Source organism: Topomyia yanbarensis, chromosome 3 (assembly GCF_030247195.1).
Source record: "Topomyia yanbarensis strain Yona2022 chromosome 3, ASM3024719v1, whole genome shotgun sequence".
Classification (NCBI taxonomy): domain Eukaryota; kingdom Metazoa; phylum Arthropoda; class Insecta; order Diptera; family Culicidae; genus Topomyia; species Topomyia yanbarensis.
The window spans coordinates 119475411-119495836 of record NC_080672.1 but is presented as its reverse complement, the minus strand read 5'-3'; the positions used below and the strand labels follow the sequence as shown (position 1 = coordinate 119495836).

General features: G+C 39.9%; 1 protein-coding gene across 3 annotated transcripts in view; it reads left to right on the top strand.

Annotated features, from left to right (window-relative positions):
• LOC131690289 (uncharacterized) overlaps positions 1–20426 on the top strand; it is a 129360-nt gene that overhangs the window by 81649 nt on the left and 27285 nt on the right. For all 3 annotated transcript variants that reach the window (XM_058975946.1, XM_058975947.1, XM_058975948.1), the window contains exon 5: positions 2710–2888. In XM_058975946.1, coding sequence (XP_058831929.1) covers positions 2710–2888 — 179 coding nt within the window. The remainder of the gene's footprint in view (positions 1–2709; positions 2889–20426) is intronic.

The window sequence follows — 20426 nt, the reverse complement described above, 5'->3', positions numbered from 1 at the left end:
GTTGATTCAGCGATGTAATCCATCTCACAACGTGCAGCTGAGACTTCTTCCTCAAGTTGTATAACTTTTCCCGAAAACTCCTCTCGAACCGCTGATAATTGATTTTCAATCTTTGTGATCCGTTTCTCCAGTGCAGCATTACAGCTTTCAATTTTCGCCTCGATTCTTTCGCTAGTGGTAGATAACATTGTCTGCATTTTGCTCCATAATTCGTCCAGGCTTGTAATTCCTCCGTCATCATTTTTTGAAACATCTTCACGAGATCGTTTAGCTAGCGAGCCAATCATATTTAGAGACGATGTCGAACCCGAACGTGTCACAACTTTTGTGTTTTGAGACATTTGGATGCAATGACAATCGGTAAACACCGTAAAAAGCAAAGATGAAAAAAAACTGAAGGGCACACACCGATGAATACAGCGTCGGGTGAATTAAAATCAGTGCAATTTTTCGTCTGCAAAGGCACTTTATGGATTGTACTTTATATTTCACCACTTCGCGGGATTTAGCTAGATAATTATCCAAATATTTATCCGCAAACTAAGCTATTCTTCAGCTGATAAACGTACGATTTGGCCGTTAGCACTAACAAGCTTATGCACTATCACACATACCCTTCAGAAACATTGGATTTATCGTTGTACTCAACATCGTTACAATTAGTGTGTCCATTGCTTGAAAGAACTACGCGTCAACTATATCCGAAACAATCGAATCAAAATAATAAATTCCTTCGATGGAATTGTACAACGTATTGACTGGCTTGATTCTCTACACTCCGATTAAAGGTCAGACGAAACGAATACCCGGCGCAAACAACCGTGGACAGTTTCCCACCTTGTTGTGGGCAAAGAGTGCTCAGAATTGTTTGCGAAAAGATCGTATGAGGATCGCTCAATTTTTTCCGAATATACGCGACGTTAGAAACGTAAACTAAACACTTGATGAAAGCTAAAAAACGCGGTTATTGGCATCGCTTCGTCGACGTATTAACGAGAGAAACAATATTTCGTCTGGCAGCTAGGCCCTACGTTGTGTACTCGATTCAACTTTTGATCGGAATACACGGAACTAAGAATCATTTATCGGCGACAACAGCATTCCACGTAGATTCATATTCAAACGATAGACGTTTCGCGATGAAATTACATATAATAATGTATACAAACTTAATAATTGTTCTTAAAACATACAAATTTATCTGGCAGCAAATTTGCTCGCGCTGAGCAATGTAGTGCGCATATCACCGTGACGTTCGCCAGATGATGAGAGCTATGAACAGCTTCTATACTAATTATTATGACAGTAGTAGTGAGAGCGATCATGAAAGGGGTTGTGCTGCAAATATTCTCCCAAAAAACTTATGGTTTTATATTTACCTATTAACGACTATACCCACATCGTTACAGTTCCTAGTAGGCGCTTCGTTCGATGGAGCATGGAATGCACTCCTTGTTTTTCCTGGAGAAAATAAGGGAGTTCCTAGATTCTTTATGACAAAATCGTTCCCGATTACGATTAGCGGATCCAAGGAAGCCAGTCGGCGATCCAGTTCAGTGATCTTCCGTTTGCCACAAAGCTGCAAGTTTAATTTATTTTTTTCCATGTTATTTTTGTCCACCCTCTCCTCGCTTTCTCTGATACGGTCTCTACTACTGATGTTAGAATCAACAATCTTTTGCCTTCCTTATAAAAACCTACTAGTATTTCTCCTTGTTTCAATTTTTAATCAAATGATTGTTCATGTTGAAAAATTACAAATTGTATATTTTGTCCTTAAAAATCTTTCTAACTGCATCCCAGTCTGAGTAAAATTGTATTAATATTTTTTGTCTATTGATTTGAACTCCTTGTTTTAAGATGTAGATGTGTCAAAATGTATTCCCATGAGCTTAAATATAAAAAAATAATTCCAAATTTCAAACAAATCCTTATTATTATCCCATATTTTCAAGAAATTTAAATTGTAAAACAAATAAATTTGTATCTGAATAAAAATATGAAATTGTTATACATCTAGAATATCATACTCAAGAATTTTGTGCGCAAGACACCTACGTGGTTAATCTCAGGTTTTGATTTGTTCCAAACTTTCGAGTGGGTAATTCCCCCCTCGGTAATTTTCCAGTGAGTATTACTACCATACTACCCACGCATTCCGCCGGCCCTGATGGCTTATCGTGGGTGATTGGAGAAAGAAACTGATATTGAAGCTTCTAAAGACGGCCGAGTAACTGACAAAAGACAGTTCGATGTGGTGTATTTTACAAATAGATAAATAAAGGTTCTGAGATGTTACCCTACTTCTCCATATCTACTATTACACGTTTCGTGATTTTACCCTTTTTAGCTTATGTAAAATATTGTTACAGTACTGCTGATTGATTTTTAAGAAGATCTAACACTCGGTGTGGAAAAAACTGCTTTTTTCGTTTTTGATTTTTGCCGATTCTCTCTTCAACCTTAAGTCCTCCATGCACCACTTGTGCAGAATTAATCTACGAATACATTATCACTAATTATTATTCACTTATACAATCCGCTACTATTCCAGTTATTTCTACATTTTTGTGGCCGCATTTTTTCAAGTGATTCCAATTTATCTGCTAGCTCAACTCGAATCTTCTAAGCGATAGTGCACAATAAAATAGACCTGGAATGCTAATTTATATTCGTTCTTTCATACTGTTTCCTTTTCATTTTGTCCAGCAAATTGCAATTTCGAGCAACGATAAGTCCGGTCAAGGCGAAAGGCACCAACCCGGACCGGTGTCGCAGCAGCTCCCGTGGCTCTACAGAGTGGTTTTAATTGAAAAGGCGATGACAATTTGTGCCGGTACGTTGATACATCCCGATGTGCTGTTAACCACTGCAGTCTGTGTTATTAAGTGAGTGAACATTTGCTTTTCTGCTTTTATCATTTTGTAATCCTGAGATTTTTTAGATTCGTGTTAATTAGTAAACCTGCTTCCTGATTTTTGAGACAAAATTATAAATTTCAGTGTGACTATTTCTGAATTAAAACAGTTAATTGAGTGTGATGCTTTTAGGATAAAATTGTCATCTCTTTGGATGCTATGGTAGTTAAAGGGATTATCACCTACTGAAATATATTGTTGAAACTAGTGTAATGCTAGGTATGCAAAGGAGGGAGAAATTTAAAACTCACAAACTACTTGCAAATGCAGTCGAAAAGCCAAACTTATAACCACGCTTCCCTAGCCTAGTGGCATCCAAAAAATTCCATGGGCAGTGAAGCTATCGTTAAAACTTCGGGCGGTTCGAGTTTCCAGGGGGACATATTACACACGGCAGCAATCGGCTTCGAAGAGAGAAAGAACCGCTTTTTTGCTACCTGTGGCACAGCAAAGCTAACAACACTGCACCGTATGAATGCATTAATTTAAATTTCAAAATAAATGGGACTTTTTGGAGTCTTTCCCGAGGTTAAGGTGTAAATGGGAAAAAGATCGTTATAGGAGAAAAATGAGTTCCGTCGCTTTGCCAGAATTGCTACCGGGGTGGCAAGCAAAGCCATTATTACTTTCCGGTTCGAAACTTTTTCCACTGGCTTCACCGACCGATCCCAACCCAACGCATTCCCTTTTTGTTTCAGGGGGGGTTCGCAATTTCCTCAGGGACCGAAAAGGTGATGACACAAACGAGTCCCTGCAATGGATCCTCTTTCATTACATGTGCATTAATGGAAAGCCACAAAGTCAAACTGCCTGGCTGTACTGCTTTCGGTGGGAACGCAAACAATGCAATCATATAGTAGTCAAATCCCTCGGTGCCGGAAATCCTTGGAGCCAGAAGCTGGATCTCTACGCTCCACCCGCTGAACTTTTGGAAACGGTAAAATGGTAACATATGACCAGACCATTTCATCGATGGTAGGGGTGCTGATACTGCTGCTGGCTTTCCACTTCTGGCTGGCTGGCACTCGGGAAATTTACCCAAAACGAGATTTCCGTCCGTTTGTTGCTTTGTTGTTTCAAGTGTCAGACCAATTTCATCGTTTGCAATATACGGGTGGAAGCATGCAGTGTAGGTGTGGAAAATCGGAATTGAAATTTAACTTCCTGGGGTATTTTCCGAGTCCTCTCGTCGGCAACATCTCGTTGCATTATAATTTTATGAAATATGTTGTAGATCTAGTGTTGAAGTTTTCAGAGAACTTAGTCTTATTTATTTATATTGACTATGAATTTTAAAACACTTTCGAGAATTACTTCAACATAGTTTAATCAAAATCAAATTCCAATTTGAAATAAAGCAAATCTGGCTTTTAATTTATATTAAAATAATGTAATTTTATGTGATAAATCATTCTCGAGCAACTTACGTTTATGACGTTAAAGGCAAATATCAAGACAGGTACGAAATGAGGATCTCCGACGGGTTTCAAAATATCATGCGTGATTTTGTGTAAACCCAATAATCCAGTCTGGAAAAGGAATCACCCAGCACGATACTTTATTGAATATATCATATCTATCGGATGGTCGAAAGCTGAAAGAGGATGTCACAGGCTACTATGATGAACTTCACGTGTTGGCATTCACGATATGTGTGAGCGCACAGAGTGATACCGTAGATGTTCACAACATGGTACACCATATATTTTGAGCTCCTTTGTGACCCACACAGATGTAAACAGTTTTGATGACTATTGAATACTTTACGCTGACGTCACAAATGAACTCGAGAGATTTGCGCTCGGTTTAATTGTGTGCGGATTAATGCCAATATTGTCGAAAATACATAGAGTCTACCGCTTATACGATACCGTCCTTACGTTGTAATCAAGATGTTACTTGTTTGGCATGCTAGCAACGAATGCTACAAACGGGATATGCGGGACTATATATATTTTTATAACCTTGATAACCCAGCATTTGATTGAGTCACTTAGGTGCTCTCTATTGACGACTCTGCACAATTGAACTAGTTTTTTTTTAAAACACACATAGTATCGTATTCATGAAACTATATGTGTTTTTAAAATAACTAGTTCGCCCAAAAATGTACAAGGCGTTACATTGTAATTTTGGGTCGGGTTACTGTGGTTATTCCCTGGACATGTTTAGTTTTTGTTATGATTCTTGTTTATACTTTGGAGATGCACTGGTTTGTAGTATATCAACTAAAACGACGGTCATGATTTCAGGAGCTTAGTCGCAACTATCGTAATTACTCATCACGTTACTGTGATATTTTATTCATGACTTTAATAACTGGCAGAGTAGCACGACTTATGTTCATGATGTCAGGGTTTTAGCCACAATATTCGTAATTTATATTCACGTTTTCGTGATATTTTGTTCACGAATTTCGTGTTGAATTTTTATGACGGAGTAGTGTGGCTCATGTTCATAATTTCAGGATCTCACTCACGATTTCCGAAATTTATATTCACGTTATCGTAATATTCTAGTCACACGTAGAGTGATTTGTGTTCATGATAGGATCATAGTCACGATTTTTGGTATTTTAATCACGAGTAGTGTAATTTATGTTCATGATTTCAGGGTCTTAGTCACGTTTTTCGTAATTTATATACACATTATCATGATATTTTATTCACGTTCGAATTTGACACGTGCAGTAATGTGACTAATGTGAATGTTTAATCACTGTTGAGGCTTTGGTTAGAAGTGGACTTTTTTATCTGTCGCTTTTTTGCTCTAGATTTTTTTTTCCTTGTGAATATCTACAGTAAATATGATATAATAATTGCGACAGTCAGTGCTGGAATTAGGATTTTATTGATGAAGTTATAAAAGTTAGTTATGTTGTGCTCTCTGCTGGGACGCAGGAACAGGTTTGGTCTTCACACTAAAATTATCAGCAGTCTTTGGTGTACTTCAGTTGCAGTTTATATTGAGCATCAGAGAATCTGATCAAGGACCCCCGGGGCCAAACACGAGAATGGTCAAAGTTTGAAGAACCGCTGGTTTTTGGTGAGATCGTTTGAATTTATTAATTTGATCTTATTTGCATTGAACTTTAGTTACACTAAATATACATCTTTGTTTGACGCGCTCTTCTCATAGAAACCATCAGGCAGTACTTTAACGAGTATTGTAAATGTTGTAACAGTAGAAATCATGCAATAGTTCACGAACACAAGAAACGATATTTTTCATTTTGTGAACTAGTTCACGGTCACACATGGTCAGGTGTGACTATTATATTAGGAATCATGAATCAGTTCACACTCTACTTTCTACTTCTGCCCAAGTCAGACGTACAATCGAACCAAGTGAACAACAAATAGCAACCTCTCGATCTAGTGTGCATTGTTTCGAGAACAAAGGAAACATTTCATTTATTTTTGCCGTCATGAGTAAAGTTGACGAAAAAACTCTGCTCCGACCCAACACAGCGGTCGATGACTTTAAATTCTGTTCAATAAGATTGAGTTTTAGTGAAGTGGAATACCTGCTGAAGGTGAAGATGCAGCTTAAGCTCAAGGAGGTTATGTATCTCCAGTATCATCATCTTCGTCTCATATCATTCAACACGTTAGCCAAAGCTGAACGTTTCGTTTCGCAGAACAACTTGAAGCACGTGGCTGAAAGTGATAAAGTTGAAATTGAGATTCCCGTGTATATAGAAAAAGACTATGTAGATGTAAAGCTACATGACCTATCACCACGTACCTCTCCTGATCTAGTTGCAGAATACATGTCGCAATACGGAGAAGTAGAATCCGTTACACCTGATACGTGGAGAAATTTCTTCCCCGGTACACCTAATGGTGTTCTTGTGGTGAGGATGCGGATTGCGGATCCCTTCCCACTTGACTATAAAACTTAAATCCCGCGAAGCTACTATTAATCAAACTACGTTATGCACCCATGAGGGCCAAACTTCTACGTGCAAGTATTGTAATCAGACAGCACACCACGGACAACCTTGCGCGGAAGATGCAGAGGAGAATGCATCTCAACCGATTGCCAACGAATTCACGGAAAATCAACCCAAAAAAGAGTTTTCAATACCAATACCCGAACCACAAACGGTTGAAAAATTTGTGGCAGCTGTTCAGTCCATATTGACAACTGCAAAAGCAGCATCCAGCACCCCAAAAACCACTGTAAGCAATATCGGCGAAGAAGATAAAAACAATGATGACGGATTTACACTGGTCACCCGTAAGGATCGCGAGCACCAAGACACCTTTAACGATAGAAGAGAATTAAATGATCCCCATGACGCAGTAGGCGAGCCGCGAATGAAGGTCTCCGCTCACAATAAAAAGTTGCGCGCACGAGATCCAACGGGTAATCAATAATATTTGCTCCTTTATTTTTATTTTGCACATATTGTAAACACATGAAAGATCCACGGCTCCGTTAAGCTACCGCTATGAGCCGTGTCAAATAAACGAAATAAAAAAAAATGAATCAGTTCACGTTTCTATGAATAAGATTTCATGATTTTGTTCACTATTTCAAAAGCACGAATGGTCAGTCGCTAGATATCATAAACCAGTTCACGTATACATAAGTAATATTTTTCGATTTTGTGAATTATTGCACGAGCTCGAATGGTAAGTCGTGACTTATGCTAGGAATCATGAACTAGTTCTCGAATATATAAAAAATATTACATGGTTTTGGGAACTAATTCATGATCATGAATGATGAGCTGTGACTAATTAGCTAGAAATCAGGAATCAGTTCACGTATACACGAATAACATTGTGTGATTTTGTGAACTATTTCACGAGCACGGATATTGAATCGTGATTATTATATTTGGAATCATGAACTAGTTCACGATGATTGAAAGGATTCATGAATAATATTCCGGGTTTCGAGAAATAGTGCACGCGTGATTATTTTTCCCAAAAGCAATGAATAAAATCACGATTTTACCTTTGGCTTTATGAACAATGTTCATAAAGTTGTGAACTAGTTCACGCGCAGAAAATAGATTTAGTAATGGTATGACGGAAACCGTGACTGAAGTTCACAAAACAAAAACAAATATTTTCACAAATAAATACACTATTTAGGCGTTATTGACTGAAAATGGAACATAATTATAAAACACATGATTTTTGTTCATGGTCCTGTTCTCATAACGTAAAAACGTGATTGTTCCTGAATTCGTGGCACTTTATTCACATTTTTGGGAACAATTTTTTCCGTGTAGGGATTCTGATATATCTACAAAGAGAACTAACTAAAGAAATTCTATTTATAAACACTAAGATAGGCATTTTGATTATACCTTGTCGACACTTGCTTATCTGTTCATAGGTTTCGAGATTTATCGTATAATTCCATGCAGCTGATCCTCATTGCACACAAAATTTAACTGTAGGACTTGTTTGATTGATTCTTTACCTAACTTATGTAAAACGCCTCCATAAATATTTCAAAACATTCAAAGTTCCATCATGTTGTCAGTAACTAGATAACTCGATGTACCTAAACAAAAACTAAGACCAACAGGCGCAAGAAAGTCGCGTAACAAATGACTCGAAAGCTTTATCATTATTATTCGTAATCACTGAATGGAATCTGCTACTCTGAAGGAGAAAGTGAAAGCTTCATTCTCGTAGTAAAACAAAGTACCACCAGCGCCTTCCGATGAGCTAAGAAGAATCCGACGCGAACAATCGCATATGTTTGTAGGTATCCATCCCTCCACTGAAAAAGCGGCAAGTACGAAAATGCTTATTTCCATTTGTGTATTTACAACGCTTTGCCGCGAGGAAAATTTATTTCCCTCATTTTTCCTCGACCAGTTTCAAGGGGAAGAATGCTGACTTCACCCCATTCCGGCTTGGGTTGCCTCTGATAACATGTAAACCAAGTGTAGCACCAGCAAAAAGATAAATAGAAACACAAATGAAGAAAAGTAAAAGTCTGTCAGAGGATAATACATTCCGCTTGGAACCGTGAAAGAAGCATGAATTATCGGGACTCTTAAACTGGATGAGGGGCCGAATGAAGGGATAGAAAAACTCTCAAATGAGAGATGCTTTCAGAAATGATTGATTAAAAGTAATGTTTGCATTAGGAAAAGGAGGTAAAAAACAAGTTGTTTTAAAGTTGCTTTAAGTAAGACGGTGTCTGAGAAAGCAAACTGAATGATCCTACGGCATTGTCAGGCGACGCCGAAAACGCTTTTCCGACGAGAAAAAGGATCTCCAACCTCAAAAGTAAATTGTGATGGTAGCACACTAACTATTATTTTTGTCTATATAAAACACACAGTTCCGTCCAGCCAGGGCCGGATCCAAGGGGAGGGCCCCCTTCATCTCACCGAAAATTTTCAACTTGTTAAGAAGCTGTAAATTAGTTTCAATTCAAAATTATTAGCAAATTTTCCTATAGATGTGCATGTGCATTTAACTATATAAAAACATAGTGGAATTAAATGGAAGAAAACCTTTGAAATAAAACGTACATTCCACTAAGACCTCCGTTCGCGTATATATATTAAGATAGTGTCGGGTTCAGATGAGATGAAATCGAACCGCACCCATGACTTTATTAAGTTAGGAATTGTGCCTTTCATGTACAAAGACTGGTTTCATCAAATTTTTTTGATCTGATGAGAAATTTTGGCGTTTCCCCAATTTTTACTCCTTAGGGGGAAATATACTATAATAAACAAAGTACTTCAAACCTAAAACCTGAAATACTGAAAAAGATCAATGCAGTCAATGGAATCGCACTCCCAAAAGGATTATTGACCGAACGGTGATCGACCTCACGCGACGAGTGCAAGCATGAGCAACTAGTTGTTCTAGCACATAAACAACAGAACACACTAAACCACTCATTAGTGAAATCCCTGGACGGTTTGTTGGAAGTAGAATGATCAACCAAAGCAAAATACGTAGACAAACAAATAACCAGAACAAAACACAAACTCCACTAGGGATTTCTCCATTTCTCTCAATAGTTATAATTAAAAAAGTTTGAATTGCACTGTTGAGTTACATAGCAATACAAATCTACAGCACCAGCGAAACAAGCCCGTGTAAAGGCCATTAAAAACAAGACTAAAATTCCACCGACTACCACTACTACCCGCCGCTGTTGCCTCTGTTTCCCGAAAAAAAAATCGTTCCCCTAAAATTATATTTACTTTCACTCAACCTGTGAATTGTACTGCTAAATTGCATACGAAATTGTTTTTCTCCTCTCGTACACTCCCAGCGAACTTCTGTCTCGCATCGAAATACCGATGCTGGGAGGTAGAAAATCGTGTGATGCTCTTGAGTGCCACGAACCAACTTTCCCACGACGACGGTTTTCCGCGCGAGAGTAGGTACCGAAAAAAGCGAGAATCACGAGGAAAATTGCAGCTCCAGCAGTACCAAACGATTGGCTTTGCTTTTCATTATTTTCGCTCCCAAATTGGCTTTGCAGTTGAAGAGCTATGCACACAGCCATTCGCCGCGAGGTCTAGGATAATGTGGGGGCGGTTTAGTTCTTTGTTGGCGCTGCGTTTTTTTTTAACGGGAAATCATTTTTGGTGATTCGGGACTTAGATTGCAGCGAAGATACAGCATCCAGAGAGTATAGAAATTAGTTATGGTCTATAGGTTAGATGAACCTGGTCATAAAACTTATATTATAGGAAGATTAATTTCCTGATAATAAATAGAGTGGCTAAACCCATTCAAACTGAGTTCAAAAAGTTGTACGAAAAATAACTTAATTTTTTGTTTAAGCCAGGAGAAACTTCAAATTTTCCGGGACAATTATCTAATTAATGAAACTAAGATTAAAAAAAAATTGATTATAGAGGGTTGTGTACAGGACACGACAACGGTGACATTAAAAATGTAGCTTTTTTCAAGAGAGTGCACATGAATTTTATCTATCACAACCAGGCCCGTGCGCAGAAAATTCTCAAGAAGGGGGGGGGGTCCATTTTATAACGTTTATTTTATAAGAAACGTACAGAAACCTTCAAACTTTGAAGATTTTTTCAGAAGCCTGGACTTAGTCTTTTGTGAACCAAACGACTCAGCTCAACAAATTGGGTCAAAGTTTGTTATCGAGAAGAAGTCAACAAAAGACACCGCTGCATAGTGGTCGGAAACCCCAAAAACACGAACTTAATTCACTAGAGGCCAAACCATCGAATATATTCACAGAGTATCTTTTGATGAATTGTTTGTATAACCTGATAAAATATTCCCCACAGCCTGATTAAATTTTTATGCTGGCGAGGTAGAAAGTTGGTGTCTTCGACAAAGTTTTAGAAATGCTCGTAATGAAGAATTTTATTGAGCAATTTGAACTTGTAGGACTTTAAAAAGCATTTTTTCCACTGTGACTTTTCATGCAAACCATGTTCCAAATAAATGTGGAGGCATTAAAAACCATTACAAAGTGAGCCTACCCTATTCATAGGTTTCTAGAGTGCCACGCATCAACCCTTCTTGCCTTTATTATGTGTAGTCTGAACATTGAATATAGTGCCTGCTTGTTCACGGTACCAGCTGGGGTGCGAGCAACCATAGGAAAGATCGGGTAACCAACCCCGGTGAGACCATGGTCGTATGCTGACAGGGAAGGGGGGGCTCCTCCTGAGCCCATCCGAGCGTCCCATGTTAGAGGCGGTTCAAAACAGCGTCTGTTCTCCATGTTAGGGGCGGCTGATGTATCGTTCACGTGTCAGCGTGTGACTCTAAACAGAGCTGGCACGATGGTCCTCCGGCGAGACAAGGGGTTGGGGAAGGCCCAACAAGCCGCCCTGGAAAACTAACCGTTACGAATCGGAACAATCGGCAAAGAGCTACGCGACGAAATAAGGACTACGATTGGAAACTCGGAACATGGAACTGCAGGTCACTACTTTCCACCAGAGATGTGGCACCACCAACGAGCTGGGAACCGGCTTTGTAGTGCTGGGTAGGATGCGTCAACGCGTGATTGCATAGACTCCAATCAACGCAAGGATGTGCAAGTTGAGAATCAAAGGCCGTTTCTTCAACCACAGCATCATTAACGTACACTGCCCACACGATGGGAGACCCGACGACGAAAAGGAAGCGTTCTACGCGAAGCTGGAAGCACGGCTGTTCGCAACGGCACGTGAAAATCATCATCGGTGATATGAACGCTCAGGTAGGACGGGAGGTAATGTTTAGACCGGTAATCGGGCCAAACAGCTTGCACACCGTATCGAATGACAACGGCCGACGATGCGTGAACTTCGCAGCCTCCCGTGGCGTGGTAGTCCGAAGTACCTTCTTCCCCCGCAAAGATACCCACAAAGCCACCTGGAGATCACCTGACCAATGCACCGAAAACCAAATCGATCACGTTCCAATCGACGGACGATTCTTCTTTGATATCACCAACGTTCGTACCTACCGCAGTGCGAATATAGACTCGGACCTAGTTGCAGTACGCATGCGCTCAAATCTCTCGACGGCGTACAACACTCGTCGTAGTCGGACGCCAAGGCTCAACAACGGGTCGCCGGTGTTGCCCAAGACTACGCACAGCGGCTGGAAGCAGCACTACCCACGGAAGAACAGCTAGGCGCAGCTACTATTGAAGATGGCTGGAGGGATATCCGTTCCGCAATATGAAGTACTGCTATAGCGGCACTAGGTACAGCGATTCCGAATCGAGGAAACGACTGGTTCGATGACGAATGTAAGCAGCTAATAGAGAAGAATGCAGCACGGGCGAGGATGCTGCAGCACGGAACGAGACAGAATTCAATACAGTGATACAAACAAGCACGGAACAGACAAATCTCGGTCCTCCGGAGAAAGAAGTGCCAACAGGAGAAACAAGATCGCGAAGCGAAGGAACAACTGTACCGCATAAACGATACACGGAAGTTCTACGAGAAGCTGGACAGTTCGCGCAAAGGGTACGTTCCGCAAGCCGATATGTGCAGGGACTTAGACGGCAACCTTCTTACGAGCGAGTGTGAGGTGATTGAGAGGCGGAAGCAGTACTGTGACGAGCACCTCAACGGTGAAGCAGCAGAGGACGAAGGCGGTATGGCAACGGATCTTGGAGCACGCGCAGAAGACTATCTCCAAGATGTCAAGGAGGAGATCGGTCGGCTGAAAAACAACAAAGCTGCCGGTGTAGATCAACTACCCAGCGACCTATTAAAATATGGCGGTGAAACACTGGCTAGAGCGCTGCACTGGGTAATCGCTAAAATTTGGGAGTAGGAGATTCTTCCGGAGGAGTGGATGGAGGGTGTCGTTTGCCCAACTTACAAAAAGGGTGACAAGCTGGATTGCTGCAACTACCACGCGATCACACTACTTAGCATCGCCTACAAGGCCCTTTCCCAAATTCTTTGCCGCCGATTGTCACCATTTGCAAGGGAGTTCGTGGGGCACTACCAAGCGGGATTCATGGGTTCCCGCACCACCACGGACCAAATATTCGCGATTCGGCAGGTTCTGCAGAAGTGTCGCGAATACAATGTGCCCACACATAATTTGTTCATTGATTTCAAATCGGCGTATGACATAATCGATCGAGATCAGTTATGGCAGAGCACGGTTTTCCGGATAACCTATTACGATTAGTCAAAGCGACGACGGATCGCGTGATGTGCGTTGTTCGAGTATCAGGGATACTCTCGAATCCCTTTGAATCTCGAAGAGGATTACGGAAAGGTGATGGTCTGTCGTGCCTGTTGCTCAACGTTGCGTTATAAGGTGTAATAAAGAGAGCGGGGATAGACACGATCTTCAGGAAGTCCGTCCAGCTTCTTGGCTTCGCCGACGACATTGACATAATGGCACGGAACTTTGAGGCGATGTCGGAAACGTACATTAGACTGAAAGCTGAAGCCAGCAGGATTGGACTTGCCATCAACGTATCGAAGACAAAATACATGAGAGGAAGAGGCTCTAGAGACGACAATGTGAACCTCCCATCCCGAGTTCGGATTGACGGTGACGAAATCGATATGGTCGACGAATTCGTGTATTACCAGCAGAGAAATTTAGAGACGAATCTTGGCGGGAGATCGTTCCTACTTTCGACTCTGGAGGACGCTCCGGTCGAACAAAATTCGCCGCCGCAAGAATTTGATTATCTACAAGACGCTGAATAGACCGGTGGTATTCTACGACCACGAGACCTGGAATATACTCGTGGAGGATCAACTCGCCCTTGGAGTTTTCGAACGAAATGTGTTGCGTACCATCTATGGTGGCGTGCAGATGGAAGACAGAGCGTGGCGCAGGCGAATGAACCATGAGTTGCATCAGCTGCTGGAAGAACCATCCATTTCGCATACCGCAAAAATAGGACGTTTGCGGTGGGGCTGGACACGTCGTAAGAAGGTCGGACGACGACCCGGTGAAGAAGGTTCTTGAGGGCGACCCTATAGGAACAAGTAGACGGGGCGCACTGCGAGCACGGTGGATCGACCAGATAGAGGACGACCTGCGGACCCTTCGAAGACTGCGAGGCTGGCGACAAGCAGCAATAGACCGAGTGGGGTGGAGACGGCTTTTGCATACAGTAAGAGACAACAAGGCTCTAGCCTGAACGGATAGGATAGGATAGGATAGGATAAGATATATAGCCTGCTCGTCCATTTTGGTATAAAAAAATTTAAAATTCTTCAATAACTCTAAAACGAATGAGTATTTTTCAAGAGGTGTGCGCCGCCGATTTCAGGTAAATTTTTTACATGCAGTCTCCAACAATATTTTTACACGCAGTCTTCAACAATAATTTAATTTTTACATGCAGTCTTCAACAATATTATGTGGTTTTAATACCTCAACGTTTGTGTGGAACATCATTTGCACGAAATGTCATAGTGAAAAAAGTTATATTAAAAAACTAAATTTGAGGGGGTTGCCTTAGAAAACGCTTTATAAATCGATAACCTTAAGTCCTACAAGTTCAAGTTGTTCAACAAAATTTTTCACTACGAGCATTTCTAAAACTTTGTCGAAGACACCAACTTTCTATCTTGCCAGTATAAAAAGTTAATTTTTCTAGTTCAATTATAGTAAGCCATGCCTCAATTTAATTTTTATCAGATTGTGGGGTATATTCATACGTACAATTCCTCTAAAGACACCCTGTTAATATATTCGATGGTTTGGACTCTAGTGAATTAAGTTCACGTTTTTGGCATTTCCGACCACTGTGCTCTGCCTGCTGACTCGTGGTGGATTCGGATTGGTTTGTAGTAGTTGTTAAGCCAACCGAGTAACCTAAACCTCTTGTATCTCGCAATCCGCATCCATCCGGGGCAACCGTTAAGTACTGCTTTAGTAGGTATTGTGTTCTTGCTTATTTTGTTTAGTGTTAATCGTCATGTTTTTATCCATAGCTACTTTTCCTTACTTGCTGTCCAACCTTCGCGATATATCTGACCTGCTCAGGTCTGCTGCAAATATCGTCATCTGTTGAGACTTAAACCGATCCGGAGGTGTCGACCATAAAGATTTACTCCGGGCTTCTTATCTTTCTTGGTGCTAGGAATTCCTATTTATCTACTAGCTAGTGCTGAGAACTTCTCGGCAGCGGTATTTCACCCTATACCGATGCCCATTTTCGCGATTCATTTCGCTGCCATTTCAACGGAATAATCATCGGCGGTAAAATTTCTCTAGACAACGATATCCCGTTTTTGTCCAATTTCGCGTTTTTTCTCCTTAGCTGCCGTTGCTAGTCTGCTGACCGACATTTTCTGTCTACTCACTACTGTTGCTAATATCAAAGCTTGTCGAAACGTGAACTGATCCTCCAGAGAAACCGTCCAACTTAACATACATCCCTTTCCAGCCACCCTCGCAAAGTTTTATGCTTGTTTTTTTCATTGACTTGTTTCTAGAGTGACCAAACTCAAATGACATTTCATGTGTCAAAACGGTTTGCACTATATTTTTTTCCTGGACAGGAAGTTAATAAATTTTTAAAAGTAATTCAAAACCCTCCTGGGATGGGTTAGAACCCCTCCCTCCATGCACACGGGTCTGATCACAACTATTGACTCACGTTCTAACTCACTCTCCTGTTCCCATTTGTTACAGTTTGCTATACACATTAAAACAACATTTAACGGTAATCTATTAATTCAATTAGTCAAGTGTCTCACTAGCTGATTGGCATTATTTAGCTGATTCATCTAGTAAAAATAGGCTGGTCTGTCCAGAAAATATATGCAAAAGAAAAGCTTCAGATTGAGAACCGTGATGAGGAAGCCCACGATCGCCAACGGAAACATAAAGGTTCTCCACGAAATATAAAATTGCATCACAGGCTAACCGACATAACACTAGGAGGAAATTCCCTTAAAAAATGTCGATTCGGCAATTTTCCCAGAACACTAGCTCCACATCTTATTCACGGTCCCAAACACTCATTTGCTGGTGGGTTACCCCTCAGGTTTGCGAACAATTTTTCGCTATTGGTCTTTCCCCCCTATGCTTGTTCATATGTCAGTGGCGCCATAATTGCAAATGTGGCCGCAGTCCCAACTACAAATATATTTAAAATAAGCGTTAAAGCGGGCGAAGCATTCTTTTCGAGTGTTATGTCTGTTAGTCTGTGATTGCATTTTCTAATTAAATTTTCAATAATGTTCCAATGAACTTAGGTAAACAATCTTTAGGTTAAGTATTCTTGATCGATGTATGGCCGAATTTTTGAGTTCTGGGTCATATTTTACCAAACAAAAATCGATTAATATACGTTCTATGAAGAAAAAAAGAAATGTGTGCCAAATTTAGATCACTTGTAAATCGCTATCAAGTGACAGATTTTGCCAGCCATTTTTAATTGAATGCCAGAATTTCTTTGAAAAATATTGGCAACCCTGATAGAGTTGTAGGCTCGAATCCTGCCTCTTTTTTCATTGTTATTTTGAATAAATTCTTTTATTCGCTGGCCATCAGCCGACACACGCCTTCCTCAGCCACGGTCTTGGCAAACTAATTCCACGGATTTTTCATCCGACCAATGTCACTGGTGACTGCTCCCTTCAACTTCAATTTCCGCTTCAGTATCATCCAATATGTTATTAGAACTGAAGACAATCTTCAGTTATTTTTGGGATGAGCCAAACCCCATTGTCATTTTACCGTTGAAGCACGTCCTTGCTGTCATCATGGGATCTAATGAAGGATTAAATTAGCGACATTTTTAGCCTTCGCGAAGACGGATTTGAAGCACAGTTCAGCGTAAAGTTATTTCGCCAACGTGGCACAGATCTTTGACGAATGAACGAAAGGTCAATTGTGCTAAGTGACTTCTTTGTGTGAAACTTAACGGCATTCGAACTAAGATTGAGTTTGAGGTACCAACCATTTTAAAGGTTACAGTAAGAGGTTGGATTTCGATCAATTGGGTAACGACTGAGATACAACATATCTCAACTGGCTGATCTTAAATGAATGTGGTTGAATCAGCGCTTGTCGTTGGACTTGCGCTAGTTGTTCTCTTGTTTCGTTCATCTAGTGACTGGATTTTTATTTGTCTGGTAAAAGAGCTAGGAGGAAATTACATAATAAATTGCGTTCATTACGAGAGAACACGATGGAGTTTACGCAGACCCTTCTTAGACCTAAACTGGGCTGATAAAGATGAAAATGTCGCTTGTGCTTACAGGAACGCTACACATACAGCTACATCAAACAAGGAATGTAGTACAGATAGCGCTCAATTTTTTGCCGATTCAACACGATGCCAAATATGAATATTTCAAAACCACGATCCCACTGTATATGAACAGCGACATGATGGAAATTCAATTAGTATAAATGTCTAAATATGGAGAAGTGGTTGCCGTCACAAACGATTCTTGGAGAAGCTTTTCTCTTGGGAATTCTCTACGGCAGGTCGAGTGGTAAAAATGCAGTTGAAATAACACATACCCTCTTACCTTCGAAAGCAGATCATCTCATTAACTAAATCCAAAGAACACTATGCACATACTCTAGGCATACGCCCATGTTCCAGTTCTGTTACTACACGGGACACTACTGTAATCCATACACCAAAACACGCAAAAAAAAATCATCTACTACAACTAAGACTAACGAACAGCTTTCGATATCTGGTGATACACCATAGACAGCCAACCGAAAATAATTGTCGGATAAAAAATAGTTCACGGTATCCCCAAACCAATAGCTAATATAATTAGGGAGTAACATACAAAAAATACGACGACTATACTAGAGTCACCCGAAAACACAAAAAGCACCACACATCTAACAGTGAAAACCAAAGCTTCTCTAGCGACGACGACCTGGATACACTGTTAAGAGTAAATCGGCCACAGCTATTTTTTTCAATCTGTACTACGCTAATAGTGAGATGTCTCATCGGCTAATTAATCAAGATACTGGTATGCGTTACTTAGTATTTTAATCGGAATCGCACCATCTCCGATTTCGATAAAACTTTACACGTTTCTTCGGCATGGAACACCAAATATTTTCCACAGTCAACTAAATCATTTTGTCTCAAGATCATTTTTTAAAAGGGTGTATAGTTTTTGCATGCAGCATTTGTTAAGAAAAATTGTTCAATTCCTGCATTTTATACAGCACAACTATCCGAGAAAGAGTTACAGGCACTGAATACTTCTGCGTGTTTAATCCCGTAGACGTAGTCTGCCGCTGCAACGATTTTGAAGAATTTTGGACGAATTATAGGGAAATTGCTCTATAGCCTTCGTCGTAGAATGTGGTCCGAAAATTTAACTTAGTTTTCACAGACTTTTCGGCTACACACAAAAAATAATGAAATTTAAACGACATGTAAATCAATACGAATGTAAACATACAAAGATTGAATCAAAACTTTGATTGAAAATTACGTTAAAATTAATGCACTCAATTGGAGCATCAAAAAGCATACAATTTTACACTTTCATTCGTGTAATATTACATGTCATTCATTTTACAGCAATATGCGTGTAAAAATATATTGAAGTGCATTGATTTTCCGTTTAAAGAAACTATAATTTTCAATCCACGTGTGGAATTATAATAAAACTCGTTGAAGAAAGCACGACAAGTCGTGCGGATTTTTGGTGGAACTTAATTTTACATTTATATTCATGCTCCAAATATGTGCATGAAAATAAACTTAAAATTACAAAATATTTTTTTCTGTGTAGTTATCTATTAGGTTCTTTACTGATGCAGTTGACCTCGCTTTTCTTGACAGTACACTAGTACTGTTTACATGGACTTAGAAAAATTTGTGGACGACTAGATTTGCTTAAAGCAAATCGCAAAGAATTTTTCTAAGTCCATGTAAACAGTTCAAGCGAACTGTCAGAAATGAAAAACTAACACTTGTTTCCTTGTTGTGTGCAAAATTTTTTCGTGCGCTCTTCATCCTGCTGTGCGATTTGAAATACACACACGAATGATTATGAAGAAATACGAAAGGCTCAGGTCATGTACACACAATACTTTGCAATGTACTCGGGTAACTTGGATTGACTTCAACATTTCAGGATGTAGCTATTTGTGAGTTTACGCTGGGATCAATATATGCGTGCGTTAGGCTCACGGGACGGGTGGTATTCTCGCGTCAAAATGTTTGCTGCGGTTTGTAGGTATCTAGGGTAATGAGCCCAAGTATCTTATGTATTATTGGCACTCTTTTCATATTTCTGATATACGTATACGTATCGTTTTTATCACTAAGGCATCGCACACCATGCTTCTGTAGGTATTCCAAAACCACGGGTGGACTCAACTGGCTTTGCGCTTACTGATGGGCAACGGTTAGTTGGAGATTTTGGTAGGCGAGTATTGAGTTATGTTACAGAGCTTCAGCTTTGATTTGTTTCCATAAAGTTGCGAAGCTAATCTATAGCAATCTTTTATAGTCAACTTAAAAATAATACCATCTAACCAAGAGAATAGAGAATCAGTAGAAACTGGCTCAAATAGATCGCAAGATATTGGTAACTTCGCCAGACATCGCTAGTGCTTGTATAGCCTTTATTAAGTTTATATTTCAATAAGCATGACACTTCAATTGACGGTAACGATGGTCGTACTAATTTTCCGTTTGGGATTAGTACAATTATCATTATAGCCATACCAATCAATACATGCTTCAGAGTTCATGTAAATCTTTTAAAAAATTTGATTTCCTGAAATTGAAACTAAAAATTCTGTAAACCTATGACGCATTTGCATTTTTTTGCACCATCCTTTAGTCAATTTTTTGTAAAAGGATGAATTATGTTGGTATGTTCAGTTACTCGTTTTGGGTGTCTTGCTTTCCATGCTTTTGAAGACGTTGAGGATCGGGAGTCAAATTTTCAATTCTAAGGAAAAGAAGAAATTCGTAGATTTTAAACAAACCTTCGGCCTACTTAAACTAAAATAACAAATAGAAGTATGATTTAGTTTTTAGGCAGGTTTTTGAAAGTAGTTTGCAAATACCGAGAAAACAAATTATAAA